At 39.6% G+C, this 18168-nt stretch overlaps 1 protein-coding gene across 1 annotated transcript in view; it reads right to left on the bottom strand.

The window, feature by feature from the left end:
• dcaf13 (ddb1 and cul4 associated factor 13) overlaps positions 1–18168 on the bottom strand; it is a 42553-nt gene that overhangs the window by 1476 nt on the left and 22909 nt on the right. The window contains 2 exon segments of the mRNA XM_041242077.1: positions 1256–1296; positions 7420–7424. Of these exon segments, the coding sequence (XP_041098011.1) occupies positions 1256–1296; positions 7420–7424 (46 nt within the window).

Raw genomic sequence — 18168 nt, 5'->3', positions numbered from 1 at the left:
GATTTAGTCACAGTGGTTGCGGTGTCACGGATTCCCTGTCTTTTGCTGATGTGCGCGACTTGCGGGGATGTTAGTAAATTGTGTTCAATCTGTATGTGGTTTTATTGGAAAGTGTTTCTGATTAACATTAAATTTCACATTTAAAAAAATATGCATTTATCATTTATTAATTCTAATAAATAATTGGAACTAGCTTCCTGTCTTTTTTTTTTTTGGAGAAGAAAAATAAAATTCTGAATCAAACTAAGCTCTTTGATTAAATACTTAGTGAAAGTTATGTTAACAGTTCATCAATTTAGTGTGTCTGTATTTGTGTGTGTGTGTGTGTTTTAATTATTCTGCTAATTGTTGAATTGTTGTATGGTTGCACTTAATTTAATGTACATGTCTCTTGTCAGCCCCACACCCTCTTTGTGTGATCCTCATGTGTATTTATTCTCTGCTTAGTTCAGCGCTTATAAATGCTACTGTTAGTTAGTAGTCACCGTTGCAGAGCAAATGAAATTTCAATTTGTTGCTTTTTTATTTGCTGGTCTCGTCCTTCTTTGCTGAACACGTGCGCACCAAGGTCGCAATAAAAATTAGTTATTTTTATAAAAAGTTATTTGATCTATTTTTTTATCCCCGTGACTTTATTCTCCCTATGTCATTTTCTCTGTGATTTTGAACGCATTGACCATGACTGCTCCGTGATTTTGTTTAATGGCTGCCATTTCAAACTGTTAATTTACTGTTAATTCCAGAACCACGTGACGTAGTTCTTAAACATGATTGGATATTGCTTGGAGTAAAGGCAAGTTCTGTCTCCATTCCTTAAAAGCTTACCTCTGTGGCTATTACCAATGGTGCAAGGGGGTACAGTTTTGGTTAACAATTTGTCTGCGTGCAATTGTGACATAAGATCATTATTTCATGACTAATTATCTGAATAACATGTTTCAAGGCATTTATTTTTATAAGTATTTAGTTGTTAGCTTAGGGAATTTTTTAGGAAAATGCTAGCTTCCTTAGGATTAATGCGGCACTGCTCCTTATTGCCAGTGCATTAGCAACAACCAAGAACATCCAGATCTAAGTGGAAAATGCAATCTTCTGGTACCTAACTTTCCTGACTTTTTGGTAATGTTGGAAATTCGAAGATCATGTAAATAACATGATTTTAAAGCCTGTTTTTAAAAATGGTTATCACTCATTTAACAAAGAGAGAGCTAGACATTTTGTACGATCACAAGGCGATCACAGTCAGCACACTTACTTTTTGTGGCGAGCCTCTTTTATGACACGGAGCTCTTTAGACTGAAGATGGCTTTAGGAAGGTAGCAGTGGCGAGCAATGCGTCTGATCTGGGGGTGATGCTGGAACTACTCCTTCAGCTTCTAGCTGTAGTTCAGGGCAGCTTTCTGGCGAGGGGGACAATGCAGAAGGAATTTAGAATTAGAATAGGGATTAACCTTATCTTGTTAATTTAACAAGGATGTCTGCTATTTAGTTAATATCTGGTGTTTCAAGGTGGCTCAGACTGGCACATTTTATTGCTAAGTTTACCAACACAAATCAGGAAGTAAATTTGTTATTGTGCTTATAAAATTGCTATTTTAGAAATACATTTATAAACAATTATAAGAAAGACTAACTTCAATGTTTTAAAATCATGAAGAAAAATGTACTAAATATTCTTCTGCACTAAAATATAGTCCCACCGGTCAATTTACATTTTTGGAATGTATTTATTAAAAACATTATTATTATTATTACCCTTGTGTGTGCACTATACTTGTCCAGTATGTTAACATTTCCTATTTAAAGCTTCTTGCCACCCACTGATGTACTATAAATCTCCAAGTTTCACTATAGACCGGGGAATCAAATGAAAATATCTAAAAACAGGGGAAAATGGGACCCATTTTATCCTCAAATTATCATTTTGGTACTGACATAACATTACAGGGAAGACAGTTAGAGATTTATAGGCCTGTAAGGCAACAACCTTCTTAGTATGTACAATCACATCTGTAATTACAAACAATACAATATTTAATATCGACACAAAAACACTCATACCCCAATCATGCTGCAAACGGGATTAAAATGTTCCACCACATTGCCTTTAGATGCATTAATTACCAATACATAGTAGGCCATTGATTTGTCCTGCAACTGCAATTTTAACATCATCTTTCAATTGATCTGTTGTATTCTTTCTCCTAAATGATAAATATATGTCGATTTTATTGTATTTTTTAAAACAATGATATATGAAAGGAAGTTGCAGCTTAATTAACCATTTTAGCATTAAAAAGACAAAGCAAATACTAAATATTTTGTTAAGTTTGATACAGTTATCCCTCGTTATAAGGCAGCCCTTTATACCTTGGAACAGTTATAAGGTGGTAAGGTCAGGGCTCCCATTTGCCCCATAATGACACTAGAACTTGCAGTCTCTCACCTATGCCACCCGATGACAAGTGTTATAAAGGTAGAACACTTTATTTAGTTAAGTTCATAAAGCTAATGTTGCTGTGTATTATGTAAAAACTCTAAATGTGTCTCATAGCTATAAATCACCACACACCAAAAAATTTAAATGCAGTTTAACAACAGGCAGTTAAGGGTTATCTCTTCTTGACAAGCCACAATAATGTCTTTAGACAACTTTAGAATCAACTTACAGTTACAATGTCTGACAGCTCGCCCCCTGGTCTCCTAAGGGTCTAATGTGGCTGTCAACAGCCATCATTACAAAAGAGACTTACTATATTTTTAGGGATAGAAGTAAACTCCCATTGCCCAGCATGTTGAGCCATAGCATGCTTTACTACTAGTGTAACTAGCCACTGTGAACTGGCAACAAGATGATAATCTCCATCAAACCTGTAATGGTTCAAATAGCTACAGTATGCTAAAGGAGTTTTCGCAACAAACTGCTTAAATTTAACAGCCTGTGCCGAGTAATCTCTAAGCAAATATGCAGAGGTCCATTGTCCTAACAGGAAAATGATTGTAAATTAAGGATACTAGGCCACCATGACCTACATCCACAGTACTTCTGTGCTTTTGTATCTTTCATCAAATAGGTTAGGAGTTGGAGATGGTCTTGTCTGTTTAATAGCTATGGGAAAACAATTACATATATTGCAGTCTATTCCTACAGTACCAAAAGTTTTGTGTTTATTTTTCCCCCAACAAAAAGAGGAAGCCATTGCTTATTTTTTTCCTTCCCATTGCAAAATTTTAAGTTATCTGCAAATCAAATGTTACTGAGGTATCAGGAGCAATGCAATAGCTGGCAAATCACTTTGCACTAATTAAACCACTGCTTTCACTTCTACACCTCAATCAATGAACAGATCCCTCATTCCATCACTGTTTAAATAAATGTATCCTCTTTCTCACAGTCAAGTTCTCTTTTGTAAGCCAGTCTCAATAACTGCTTCTGTCCTAATAAATCCCTGTAGTCGTCTTCCCTTATTCTGCAAGAGGCTGTCAAACTCCCCCAAGTTAAAAGGGCTTTTATTCTAATTAAAGCAATGATTTAATTAAATTCAATTTGTTTAAGAAAAGCAAATTGTTGCTGATCATGTCTAACCGCACTGCTTCCCTAGACAAAAAAAAACCCCAGTTAAAGTAATTTATGTGTTTCTCTGCTTGGTCTACCAAAAATGGAAAAATGGAAGAAAAACACGTTTCTCTGCATTGAAGACATCAAATAGTTGGAAAATATATATATATATATATATATATATATATATATATATATATATATATATATTTATTTTGACTAGACAGGGTGTTTTTAGATATGTCCCTTGAAAATCACAACTGACAAAAAAAGCAAATTTAAGCAAAAATATAAACTGTATTTTATAAAATACTCCCCTCACTCTCCCCCCAAAAAACACATACCACAATTTAAGATGACCACTTTCAAGTTTCTTTTTTATTCTACCTACAGCCAAAAATCATCATTAATCTATATTATATATGTATAGTTTTCTTGTTTTTAAACCATTTGTGACCACTGCAACATAAAACATATCATCAGGTTTTTATCACCTGAAGATCGTGTCACTGTAAGCAAATTGGCTATGTTTTATTACTACTACATTGCAGGAATTACACACTTGACAATAACTAGTAAAACACTGCAATAAAAGGCAAATATATGCAGCATTATCTGTAATCCTTGAACACAACTGAATGCTAGTTTTATGTACTGTATGATGTTGTAATCAGATACTATTGAATGTTAGTTTGTTATAATTATGTACAATAAGACATTGGCTAGGGGTGGAACAAGGGCTATTTAACCCTGGAAATGTGAATGAAAAGCTGTACTGAGCTCAGTACCTGGAGTCAGACCCAAGGATCCTTTGGATTCCTGTTTTGAAGATTGTTATTTTGTGAACCTTTTACTATTTGAATAAAGCATTTTACAAACCAAGCAAGACAAAAAGCTTTCCATTAAATGCAAGCGTGCAAAGCAGAATTCCAGAATCCGGCATTTCCCCGAGTCAGTGACGGAGCGGTGCGGTACGAGCGGCAGCAGCGGATCCAGCGTGTGAGCAGAGTAAGCAGCCAGAATTTCCTGAGTCTGAGACAGCACATATGGCGATGCGACTCGGCAGGAGCGGATCCAGAGTGTGAGCAGAGTAAGCAGCCAGAGATTCTTGAGTCAGACTCGGCAGCAGGTCCAGTGTGTGAGCAGTGAGGCAGCAATTCCTGAGTCGGAGACAGACGGCGGCGGATCCCGAGTCAGAGATGGAGCGCCGCCGATGAGGTTCTCATTAACAATTCAACAGACAACACAATAAGCAGCAGATCCAGCGTGTGCGCGGTGAGGGAGTAATTACACAGACAGAACGGCAGCGGGTCCCGAGTCAGAGACGGAGCAGCGCCGGTGCGGTTCTCATCATTAACAACATGAAATAAAATAATACAACTAAATACACCACATCTAACTACGATACCCCACTACAGTCATAGTCTGCCAGTGCTTTGGATTGCCAAATTGTTTAGACTTCTCGACACAGACTCGCACACACCAGGAAACCCCTCTGCTCTCCAGTGATCTATGGCAATCATCAATTTCCATTTCAGGAATGTTAACTGCATGGCACTCCCATTGATTTTTGGTCACCACTACCTATGCTAGGCATTATGTCAGATGCAATGGGGCTAGTACATAGGCGACTTGAAAATGTCTTGTCTTGAACCAACTTGGACCCAACCCCACTCCTCGCTACAGAAGCTGCACTGAAAATTGATTCAACAATTCTTGATTAATTAAATCTTGTGTGCCATTAATAATTTGATTGTTAATGGTTCATTATTGCTCTTGGTCTGTTTTAAGTGATTGGAAGATTGAAACTGCTGATTGGTGCAACAACCCTCATCTGATCTTATTAAGTGCACTGCTCACAAATGAATCTCTTATATAGATTACAGTAAAACGTGTGTCAAAGACTGGGCCTGTTCCCACGATGAAGTTAACTTTCTAGTGGATTAAAGATTCTGGCTTTGAGCAACTAAACCTATCTGCTATACTATCTGCCTTGACAATGGTGGATTAAAAGTAGAAGATTTAGTTTAATCTTAAAACACACCTCTCTGGATGCTTTTGTTTTTATAGCTCCAACTTCAATTAGAAGACAAAAAAAAAGCTGATGATTGCAGGGGGAACTTCTTGCAGAGATTCTTAAAATTTATACAGAACCAAAAATGTAATGGCCCAGTGTCATAAAGACGGCTGCAGTGGGTGACGTCAGACCAGAAACAGGAACCAACACAAAATAAACAGAGAGGTGGAGTTTGGTGAAGCTGAGCGATTGCTTTCGCTCAGCATTTAATAAATGAACAACAGAAAATAAAAGGTTGCAAAGACAAACAAAAACACAGGACACGGCACTTTCGCCAAAATGTTTTTCCAAAACAGACTACACAGACAAACACGGTGAGCTAATATTTTAACTATTATTATTATTATTATTATTATTATTTCCTTTCTCTTTTTCACATTGGAGTAATAATGGTATACATAATTTTGCGGATATTTTTAATGACAGTGGTCTGCGTACGTTCCATGATTTGCAACTTCAATATAACTTGCCAGGATCTTCTTTCTTTTTCTATTTACGTCTCCGTTCTGCAATGCGTGACTATGGGGTTCCCTGGGGAGCACAGCTGCCTATACACCCACTTCACAACTTATTAGATAAACAGGGCAAAACAACAGGGTTGGCTTCAGCCATTTACATCTCTCTTTTAAAGACCTCTTATAAACCTCTAGCACTTTTTACTGTATGGAATAGAGATCTGAATTTTGGAGATGACGAGATTTGCTGAAACACCTTCTGGGGCAACATAAATCTGGCTTCCAGGAACCCTAATCATCAAATGATTCATTTCAGTTTTTTTCACAGGGTATATTTAACCCCTCACAGACGTTTTCAAATGCGACTTACCCCCAGCCCTTTGTGCATGCTCTGCCCCCAGGGTGCTCTGGGTACTTTTTTACATATGTTTTGGGAGTGTCCAGATGTGGCTCACTTTTGGGCCCAAGTATCCTCATCCTTATCCACTATTCTTAACACGAATATTCCATGTTCTCCTCAGGTCCTTCTCCTGAATGATGACTGTACTCTCGATCTCTCACGGCAGCAGAAGAGGATTTGGTTGGCTGGCCTCACAGCAGCTAAAAAGTTACTGGTGCTCGTTTGGAAGCCGCCTCACTTCCTCCCTTGGCAACATTGGCTCCTCACTTCCCTTGACATTATCCATATGGAACAGTCTAGTGCCCGAATCCATGCTGCCAGGGGTGGGGGTACTGTGGAGGCATGGAGTGCAGCTGCGACCATTGTCAGGTCATTATTATAAGATCCAGTGGGATGAAATCTATAGAAGAAAGGGGGCACCAACTGGGGGGGGTGGTTTGTGTTTGGGTTTTTATATTATGTTGTGTTATGTACTGTTCCATGTTGTTCAAAAAAAAAAAAAAAAAAAAAAAACTATTATATTATATTATTGTTACCTCCGTCTCCAATCCCATTTTCCACTCACCGAACACACAACCCAGAGTGAGTAAAAACATGCTGCTTTTATGCAGCTGTACCGAGACTAGATTGCTAATCAATCATTCAATTGGAGTCTCGGTACAACTGCACGTGAATTAATAAAAAGTGCAATTCCCTGTGCTCAAATATTATTACATTTTACCTGCTCGTGAAAAGCTGTGCAATCCTCGTGCCTAAATACAAATACACATTTTAAACACTCGTGTTACACAGACCCATTTATATCCCGTGTACCAATGACTATACACCAACATTAACATACTTACACGCAACATACAACAAATAAATAGCCCAGAGGCAGGGCACTCTTCCACATATGGGGTATATTTGTCCTTTGCGCAAAGCACACCTGGCCTCAATGGCCACCTCCCCCTCTTAAAAACCGAGCAGTCCAGGTCAAAGTCTTGGGCCGGGAAGGGAGGCTTCACTGGGCCCATGGATGAAAATGCTGTCAGCTCCCCTGCCGATAGTGGCACGGCCGACAGCATGGTGGTCTACTCCCGCAACGGAAACTTGGGAGGGGAGCCCCTGGCCATAGAGGTGGCAGCGGGAGCTCTGCTTCTCCCTCTTACCCTGCCATGGGTGGCTCCATAGGCAATGTGGAGACAGAGGCAGCCCCAGGCAATGCGGAGCAGCAGGCAACCCCAGGCGATGCAGAGCGGCTGGCAACCCCAGGCGATGCGGAGCTGGCATCCTTGGGCGAAGCGCGGCAGGCATCCTTGGGCGAAGTGCGGCAGGCATATGGTCTCCTGGCGACGAAGGTGGGAGCAGCATGTAATCTCCTGGCGACAGGTGTGGAAGTGGGGTGTAGTCTCCTATCGACGGAGGTGGGAGCGGCGTGTAGTCTCCTGGCGACGGAGGTGGGAGCGGTGTGTAGTCTCCCCTTGTTACAGGGGACTGGTGCGGCTCTCCCTCACTTGCAGGGGACTGGTGCAGCTCTCCCTCCTGCTCTGGAGACAGCTCTGGAGACAGAGTGGAGACGTCTCCCTCTGACACTGGAGACTGCAGGGCTCCTCTCCCTCTGGCTCTGGAGGCGAAACCAGCAGGCATTCATCCTCTGCTGGTGGAGATGTGAGCTGCAAGTTGTCTCCCTTCAGCCCAATGAGGATGCAGGTAGGCGTGGCTCCTCCCACTTGGAATGCAACCTGCTGGGGCAGTCCCATATCGGCAGCCAAGTAGTTGATCACCACGGTTGCCGGGTTCATGAAGGGCACTGGGTAGTACTGTTGTTCCCAGTGTTCCCTACGTTCCCCACCTCTGGCCCACAGCAGGTCAACAACCAGTGAGAGGTCCTCCCCACTCCACTCCGGGTCCGACACCCAGTCCAGCATCTCCTCAGAGGACAGGAAAGGCTCTGTCTCCTCCCCCCTGGGCTCTAGTTCCTCCTTTTCATAACTTCGGAAGGTACAGCTAGAAAAGCCATGCCCCTGTTCGCAGAGGGGGCACACCGGCGACGGCTGGTTGTATTGCCCTGGGTTCCTAGCCTTCAGGCAGAACTCCTCTGTGTCCTCCTCCTGCAGTCGTTGCTGCCACATTCCTCTCCCGCTTCTTCTACCCATTTCTTATAATTATTATAATTTTTTTTTTTTTTTTTTTTTTGTAATCCAAAAACACATTTTTTTTTTTTTTCCCCCAAAAAACCCAACTGTTTTTTTTGGGGTTGACAGAGGACCCCCCCCCCCCCCCCCCCAAAAAAAACTGCGGTCCCTGCTCTGGTCTGCATCTAGGAGGCGCTGGTAATCCCGGTTCTAAAACCACGTGTCACAAAGATGGCTGCAGTGGGTGACATCAGACCAGAAACAGGAACCAACACAAAATATATATATATATATATTTGTGTGTATATATATACACACACACACACACACAAAAGTTTGAGACATCGAGTACACTTGCTTGTTTTTTTCATAATTGACAATGTTTTACGTCGTATACGTTTCTGTAAATACTTGAAAATGAAAACACATGTTACAATATACAAAACAAAACATAACATAAGGAGTATCAAAGCAATGTTCAAGAAAATTGAAAATTGTCTCTAAATCTTGGATTCCAAATTCAAAATAGCCACCCTTTGCCTAATAACAGCCTCACAAACACGAGGCATTCGGTTAACAAGTTTCAGCAGGAAATCACCCGACATGTCTTCCCAGCTCTTCTGCAGCAGTTCCCAGAGATGTAGGGCACTTATGGATAGCTTTGCTTTGACTCTTCTGTCCAGTTCATCCCATACAAGTTCTATGGGATTGAGGTCTGGAGACTGGACAGGCCAGGTCATTAGATTGAGTTGTCCTTCACTTTCCTTCTTCGCCAGACAGTTCTTGCACGACTCTGAGGTGTGTTTCAGGTCATTACCTTGCTGAAGAATGAAGGACTGCCCAACTAGCCGTAATCCTGATGGAATGGCATGCCTCTGAAGTATGCTATGATAGCCACGCTGGTTAAGCTTGCCATGGACTTGGTGAAGATCACAGCAACCCAAGACCATGACACTGCCTCCTCCATGCTTGACAGTGGGAACCACACATGCAGAACTCATGCGCTCACCCTCTCTGCCGCTTACAAATACTCGGCAGTTGGACCCAAATATTTAAAATTTTGACTCATCTGTCCATATGACCGACTTTCACTCCTCAAACGTCCGGTTTCTGTGTTTTTTAGCCCAGGCAAGTCTCTTCCTCTTATTCTGCACTCTTAACAATGGTTTCTTTGCAGCAATTCTTCCAGTTAGGCCAGCTTCACGCAATCTCCTCTGACAGCTGATGTTGAAACACCTGTACTTGTAGTAACGTTTAGCTGAGCTTGTATTTCAGGGGCAGTTAATCGCCAGTTTCGCAGACTTGTGACTCGAATGAAGTGCCTGACCTTGTTCGGTCCTCATGAGTAACAGTTTCTTCAACTCGTTTGATGGTCTTGGCCACAGCAGTTACAGACACTTGCAGAGTTCTTGCGATTTGTCTTAAAAGATTGACCTTCATTTCTTAAAGTAATTACAGACTTTTTTCTTTGCTTAACTGAGTGTATTTTGCCATTTTCTGCTCCCTTACATTCAGGAATGACAAACTTGTGCCTATGCTACCTATATTTATAGTAATCATGGACCCTCCCCTGTTAACAATAATTGGTGGCAAAATGTTAATTAGGTAACATGCTAGTTAACTCAGAGAACATCTAACAAATACACTTTTATTCTTAGGCCAGTGTTCTAACACCGTGTTATACACATTTCAGACTTTGAACTGACTTGGGCTTCAGACTGAAATCCCCTTGCTTTGGGTGACCATTTAAGTGAAATTGACAAGACTTACATTTTCATTTAAAAATTAAATTGCAATTCACTTATGATTATCAACTTTTATAAGTACACGTATCATATAATGAAATATTAAGTGTTTATAGACAAGTTTATACAGTTAAAAGCATAGATAATCATGAAAAACCTGGTTTCAAGCAGGTGTACTCAAACTTTTGACTGGTACTGTATATATATAAACAAGGAACCCTTACCCTCAGTTCTTGCGGTTTAACTGGTCAAAAGGTAATTGTCATATACGAAGAAATAAAATAAAATAAAATAAAAACTGTATTATTTACTCTACTGTTGCAATACAACTGACAAGATTCTCTCACTCCACTTCAAAAGAAATAAAAAAACAAGGCCTTACCTGTTTTTCAAAACCATTTGCCTTCCGTAAGCAAATGTTCATTTCATCCAAGCCACAAAGAATGTACTTGTTGTCAGTCAACCACTTCACACAGATGACATGCTGCGTGCGTTTTGTATGATATATCTGCCTGAAAACAAACAAATTACAACATACTGGATTAAGTACACATTTTGATACTGCACTGGAATATAACCAATTACAATAAAAGGGGCATCTGTCAATATTTTATTCTACTGTATTACATTTCTTTGAATTTACAAGCTAGTATCCTTAGTTGAGAAAACCCAATAGCTTGAATAAGCTGTATTAAGGTTATTAGTTCATACTGCACACAACCCCAATAGTGTTTAAACCCTGACAGTGTACACTGGTAACATTCAATCCAACATACAGGTTAATGAACTAAAAGAAACAGAAATAAGATTCCTATTGCATAGCAATCCACCCATTCCAGGTTTTATTACGAGCTTGATTAGCCACAGTGTATAGGTAACAAGCTCAAGTGTGTCTTATTAAACCCCTAGTAAAACCAGGAATGGATCCAACTGCTGTGCAATGGGGTTCTTATTTCCATCCCCAAGTAATATCTGCCATTCCTAGCTCCTGAAATTTTGTATTGTCAAATGGGAGAAAGCAATTTTCAAATTAACAATGTATTAAAAGTATAACATGATCCCATTGTGCTTGTAATCATATTCCATGGCTACTTTAAAAACACCTTCATACAACACACACACACAAAAACATGTCTGCCTAATTATGATTTACAAACAATTACAATCAAGTTGCTAATCAAAGTCCTAACTTACAATGACCCCTATAAAATTAATTATTCTGTGTTCAGCAAACTGGAATTTTCTGCTAAATCATGAGCTAATGCATTTAAATGCTGAATTAAAATCAATATTTAACAACCCACTGGAGGGAATCTTTTCAGTATCTTCCACGCTAACAGGTGGATCAATAGCACTTGCATTAAACAATTATTATTCGGCAGGACTAGAGAAAGATAGGTCCAGGTAAACTTGTGACTTGTACATGCTAAAGTGATCTCTAAGCTATACCTCAGGTCTTCTGCCATTTTTAAAACTTACAAACCTGTTGCATCAGATTTACTCTTTTAAATATAAAAGTACTGAAGAAACTTATAGAACATCCAACCAAATTACATCCATGTTAACTTTTCTACCATTAATTAACAATACGACTGCCTGTGCCTTCCAAACCTCAAGATGTAAAACCCTGGGCTTTAGAAAAAAATAAATGTCCTACTCATTACAATATTAAGTCCCTTATTGCGTTACAGAATTGATTTCATTCAGTTAAGTCCAATTCTCATTGATGGTTTGACACATCTTATTCACTTCCTGTCTGACAGTCAAAAGGGCATCTGCGTGACAGCGGGTCACCCGACACGCAGCTGCCACAATAGCTCAAGCGATCAAGCACAGCAAGTTCTACAACGAGCTTAAGAAAGAGACAAAAAGCTTAGCGCCAACCTCTGTAGAGGGGTCGAAACCAGCTCTATTCAGTCTTAGATGTGACTCCTTTTGTTTCCGTTGATGATCCGTATCGTTATGTGATGAGCATTTTTACACTTATATTGGTATCGCTAGTCAAAAAAACGTCCGATCTCTGGCGGACTCACAAAAAAAAAGCGGTACATTTCTCGGTTAAGGCGTTTCTCTTGGTTTCGCTAGACAACACTTGTCTCAGTGATGTGAGAGAGAAAATGGCGATATGTTACTGTGTGGGTGTCCCTCTTCAGCAGGAGGTGGGAGTGACTTCCTCCTCACAGCAGGTCCCTGATAGGGCAGCTTTTTTTTTATGTATGCTCAGTGATTGGCGGGTCAAGGGAGGCTCTTTCCAGTTCAGTAATGGTTGTCATTCCTCTTGAAAGGGAATAAAAGTTTTCTATCGGTAACTTCATATAAAGAGAGACAGGATCTGTATACATACGTGGTTTTGTAGGTGTATCAACGAGGGCATCTTCAAGGTTAAAATCACCATCAAAGGCTAACCCTAAAGAAAAAGACGACTCCGTTAGAACAGCACTCCATTAGGACACTATGGGTCAATTGCAACAAACTTGTAGATTATGTATGGAGCTGCGTAGCACTTTGCGGACTAGCTAATACAGTATCTCAGGATCATCCCCAGCTGCGTACTAATTTAGTACCAATTGCAATGAAAAAAGATGAGGAACAAAGTTGGGGACTAGCTGATCCCCGGCTTTAGCAAGGAGCTCATGATTAATCATTAAAGCTCATTACTGTAGTGTGCTAACAAGAACTTAAGGGTGCATGACGACGACTCAGTTGGAGTGACTGGTTCTGGCAAATTAAATTTTAAGAGTGTTTGTGTATTTGTTAAAAGACCAAAACTTCTAAGAAACCTAACAATCCTAATTAATATTGTTTATGTTTTTTGAACTTAGGAAAATGATATACCGAAATGAATTTACGCACGAAAGTAAATACTGAGGCTGAATTGATTAACATTTTCCAATTTTCTTAAATCAAATTCACATGTATAATCTAACTTTCATAAAACATTAATGAAGCTGTGTTAGAGGATAAACAAAACCTGTATTAGTCCCCATTATTTAATTCACACACAAAACAAATGCATTTGTTTATAGGACCAAAGGTGTAAGACTATAAAAGCTGTAAATAGAATCAGAAATGCTAATTACATGTTTCAGGTATAGCCTGTAAGAGCTTCGTTTCTCAGTACATCCATACGAAGGCAATGATGGATTATATTCGTGTGCAAAATTATACAATGAAGCAAAAATGTTTTTTCATAGTGTATAAAATATTTTATGAAACTGTGGAGGGTGGCTGAAAGGATTTCACAACAATTCTGCTGTGCACCATTGCATGGAATACCCTTGCAAGCAGATTTAATGCTGGCTCTCTGTGGAAAATGCTGAGAGTAGACACACTGGAATTATTTATTATTATTTTATATAAAATAGGCCTACATTAAGTTCAATAAGGAGGAAACTGATTTTGTTGGTTATAAATAGTTCAGTTTCATAAAGGTTGTCAATACATTTTGGGATTTGGCATATTTGCTCCAGTTAGTGCGATACCACAAGTCTTTAGTCTAAATTGCCAGATTAACTTGTTTGTGTTCTAGGAGGGCAAAACCAGTTACTTTGAGTTTGTTGCAAAACCTTGTGTAAAATTATATGCAGCTGGGGACTATCTTGAGCTGCCAAGTTCGTTGCAATTGGTATTAACTTGCGTACTAGTTTAGTAGCGTTCTCCGGACTAGCCACGGCATCATCCCCAGTTAGAACGCTCCTTTCAGTTCATTGTAATTGACACATTTATACCACAATGCAATTCACACCATGCTTTGTGAAAGAAAAATAAAACTGCTAAATGGTATAAAACCTAGCCAACCACCTAGGCACTCTAAGTCTTAAAATAGACTTTGTACTGTCTGGAAGTTACTTGTTTAAAACCTTGAAAAGTGCACTGTACTGTGTCAACTTTTAATTTTTCCAAAACAATGTTAATGTTTCTAGGTATGAAAAGGTACTTTTCTTTATTTCCCAGATATATTGTTTTTTTTTTTCTGTCACAAAACTACAAGTTAGTTCCTACCTGTGTTACAGGTAACAGGAGCCCACATGTTACATGCTGCACACAGGAAACTGTATGGAGACTATTATATGTAACACGGGAAGTGAATAGGGACAGCGAGATGAATAGTCTGCACTTGTGAGGCAGCTTCATTCATCAGCCAGAAAGTTTCTTGGCTGCCCAGTTGGCCGGTGTCCCAGCAATAAGCTCAGCTGTATATGCAGACTTTCACTGCAGAGAAATGTCTTTCTAAGCGGGACTGAAAGATCAGTTATTTCTGCAGACTGTGGAAGGGTGGTGCTGCTTTCGTCTGATTAATTGTTAATTTCCTTTTGCCTTGACCACAGCAATACCCTACCACAGAGTCACTGAAATAAGAAAACATCACAAGGGTACAGTTGCAGTTCAAAGTAGAACTGCCTTTAATATATAATGTACTGTAGTGATCTTTAAATAAACACTAGAGATGTTTATTTGGTGGCTATAGCAGTAAAATCAGCTTGGATTTATCTTGGACAGTGTTGGTACTAATTCTCCCTTTTGCATGGCAGTCCAGGATTTACTGTGGGTTTAATAAGACTTCCGCGTGGTATTCCAAGTAAATGTGCATGTGTGGTACAGAAAGGAGCTCTGCTTCATACTTGCAATATTCATAAGGGAAGAGAAAGTTTGATTAAAATAAATAGCATATCTGAAATTTTAAAAGTGAAATCCACCCCCATTCGAGTCGGATTCAAATTATCAAATCATTCTGAACCTTTGAAAAATCCCTATTGCAATGATACATCTCTTTAAAGTGCAAATGGCTTATCAACAAAAATGCAGATCAGCTATCCTGATTACATTTCATTTAAAAAAAAAAAAAAAAGGTCAATTTAAAAACTATTTTTTTTGTGTTTTAGCAGGATCCCCCAAACTGTGGAAAACTGGTCCCCAATCATCATTGTATATTGTTGTTTTAATAAAAAGGCGTTAGTTATGGGTGATACAGTACACTGAATCGTTTCCAAGTCTATGAGTAGAACTGGGTGCTTGACTGCTTCTTCATCTGAGCCCAGTGTTCACGAGAGCGATTCCCGTGATCTGACTGCTTCTTCATACTGTTTTATTTGTTTAAAATGCTGTCTGTGCTTCACTAGTAAGGCAAGAGGTTTGAAATTGCTCTATATAGTATATGCTCTAATAGTTACTGATTTAGGAACACAGCTCTAGTTCCTGCCCTCAGTAACTCTAAAGCAGTTTGATTTTATTGTGTTGTTTTTATTCCTTACCACCCCCGCTTTCTAAAACACTGCATCCACAAAATAGCTGCCTGCAAGAATCTCTCAGAACATTTACAGGAAGTAGCTTCAATTTCAGCATTTCATACTGAAATTACACAAATATCTGTATTAAATTAAATAATGTATATGCAATCTTCCAATACAAACATATTCTCAAATATAACTAACATTCATACATGTATAAATCTAAACCCACAACCCATACCTTCAGTCACAATCATTACATAATATATAAACAGGAATAGCATAACCAAGGGTACTCTTTTTTTAAACTCACTGTAGTAAGCTGATAATTTATATATATATATAAATTATATATATAATTTTTTTTTGTAATTCACGTCAAATGGGCGTCTGTCAGGTAGAGCAGTATCTGGGGGGCGTGAGAAGTTTTAGGATGCCTTTTATAAGGAACGATACATCAATAATGAAGACAGCTGTACTAATAAAATCAGTTTGGGTTTATCTAGGACAGTTTTAATATGCATATAGCACAAGGGGTTTAACAGGAGTAGAATAAACATGCCCACATATGTACAATTTAGTGAAAAAAAGGATTGGCTAAAAACAGAATTGAGTTATCACGATGTAATCCCCACTCGTTGAACTGGGATGGTGTAAAACTGACATTTTTAACAACTGTAAATTTGTAAAACAACAGTAGTTATTTGAAACGCTTTATAAGCACACACAACACAAAAGACTGACACTACAGACAATAAAAGCCACACAATGCCAGTGACTAACGCTTCAGCTCTATTTCCATTCATTTTAATGACCTCCTTGCTGGGCTCCTGTCATTAGGGTGTGTCCAGCACACCAGCCTCTACTCAGAGGGGTTCTGTTTTCATTCTCTTAGCCTAATTGAGTGGGATGCCAGCACCTGAGCCCCAGCTCAGCACGGCCAGCTGCACAGGAACAATAGCAGTACAATCCCCTAGCACCCTCCCGAGAGGAGGTGTTAAAGCAATGTTGCCTTGCCTGCTGCTGTGTGACGGTGCTTTACCATAACATCTTCTACATCTCAGACTCTGGCAATCCCAAGAAAGCAAGATTCTTTTTGTTCCTGTGTTAGCCTGACATGGGTTACTGCTTTGTCCTTGGGGTACCCACTGATCCCCAGGGGTATCCAAAGATCCCTGTGAGGGAATCTCAGCTAGGTCGTGGGTTGACGAAATAGCCATTCACATATGGAGGTGTTTCAATCTGCCAGCTTGGGACTCAAGGCTGAGATTGATTATATGAATCTAACAGTTGGAACGGAGAACCTTCACAAGAAGTCCAGAGGCGAAGGATTAGACATGTTGAATTCACACCGGGTGGTCTATTAATTCAAATCCGAATCTCTATTGTTATTATAACTTGTAGCATATAGGGAAGAGAAGAGGGTACTGAAATTGTACTGGCATGTCATCCATCACTGTCAATCATCCGTCTGCTACAGCCAGGAGGAGACCAAGGAGGGGTGGCTGACATTCAGAACCACGTCCCTTAAGTTTAGAACCACATCCTTCAAGTGCTTCTTGGTTGTAACCAGCACATTCTTCCAGTGAACTGAATCAGTTGCAACAATGCATTAATAATGATTTTAATTCAAGTACTCGAATACTTGCCCCTAGCAGCACTACACTGGATAAATTCTAAATTCTCTTTAATCCAATCCAAGGAATCTATTTGCATCTAAATGGGATATTTAAACATGCAGTGTCCCAGATGTGTTTTGCATAATGAAGGATTGAAGACCCTGTTGGAAATGTCAGCCTTACAGACACTTCCTGTAAAATTAATCTTCTTTACCTTTTATTTGTCAAGACACTTGAGGATTTTGGTACAGCTCTTCTTTGTCCCTTTTTTTGTTTGCTGCTCAATTTCACTACACAGCTGCCTCACCTAAAAAGCATCAATGAGATGCAGCCCAGAGAAACAGTACTGGACCCCGGGGGCTAACTGAATCTCTAGTACCTATGTGGCTACAAGTACAGGATATGATGCTTTATAACCTATTCAGATACTGCTGGAAATGTCCCTTAACCCCCCCACCCCCTTGCCTTAGCAGCCACTTACTAGATGCCATTTCCTGCAGTAAAGTGACACTTCAAGTGTACAGACTCTAGGTCAAAGGTCAGATATTTCCAACGACCGACCGCATCAAGCTTAGTAAACCTTGTGTTGGAAAACATGGATCGAGAATTGATTAGGGGTTTGCTACGCATGTGGACTGGCAGAGCTATACTGGTGTTCTTTTCTGAAAAGAGACTAATATTGCAGATAGCAGACTATTTGGTTCAAATTGCATGTACTGCTAACCATTGATAGAGACGATGTGTCTACAAACTCTTGCCCAACAATGACTGCAAGCTAACGAGATAACAATGCTGTGGACTAGAAGGGAACAGGCTCTAAAGACTTCAGAGAGATCAAAAGAGATAATCCCACTGGCATCAACGGGGGTTGCAAGGAGATAACAAAAGGCAGATGTATGGACCTTTTGTCTCCAGGAGTGTGAAGAATGCACTGAGTTCAGAGGTTGTCACACTAGACTACACACACA

The sequence above is a fragment of the Polyodon spathula genome, chromosome 3 (assembly GCF_017654505.1).
Source record: "Polyodon spathula isolate WHYD16114869_AA chromosome 3, ASM1765450v1, whole genome shotgun sequence".
NCBI lineage: Eukaryota > Metazoa > Chordata > Actinopteri > Acipenseriformes > Polyodontidae > Polyodon > Polyodon spathula.
This window is presented reverse-complemented; position numbering and strand designations above follow the sequence as displayed.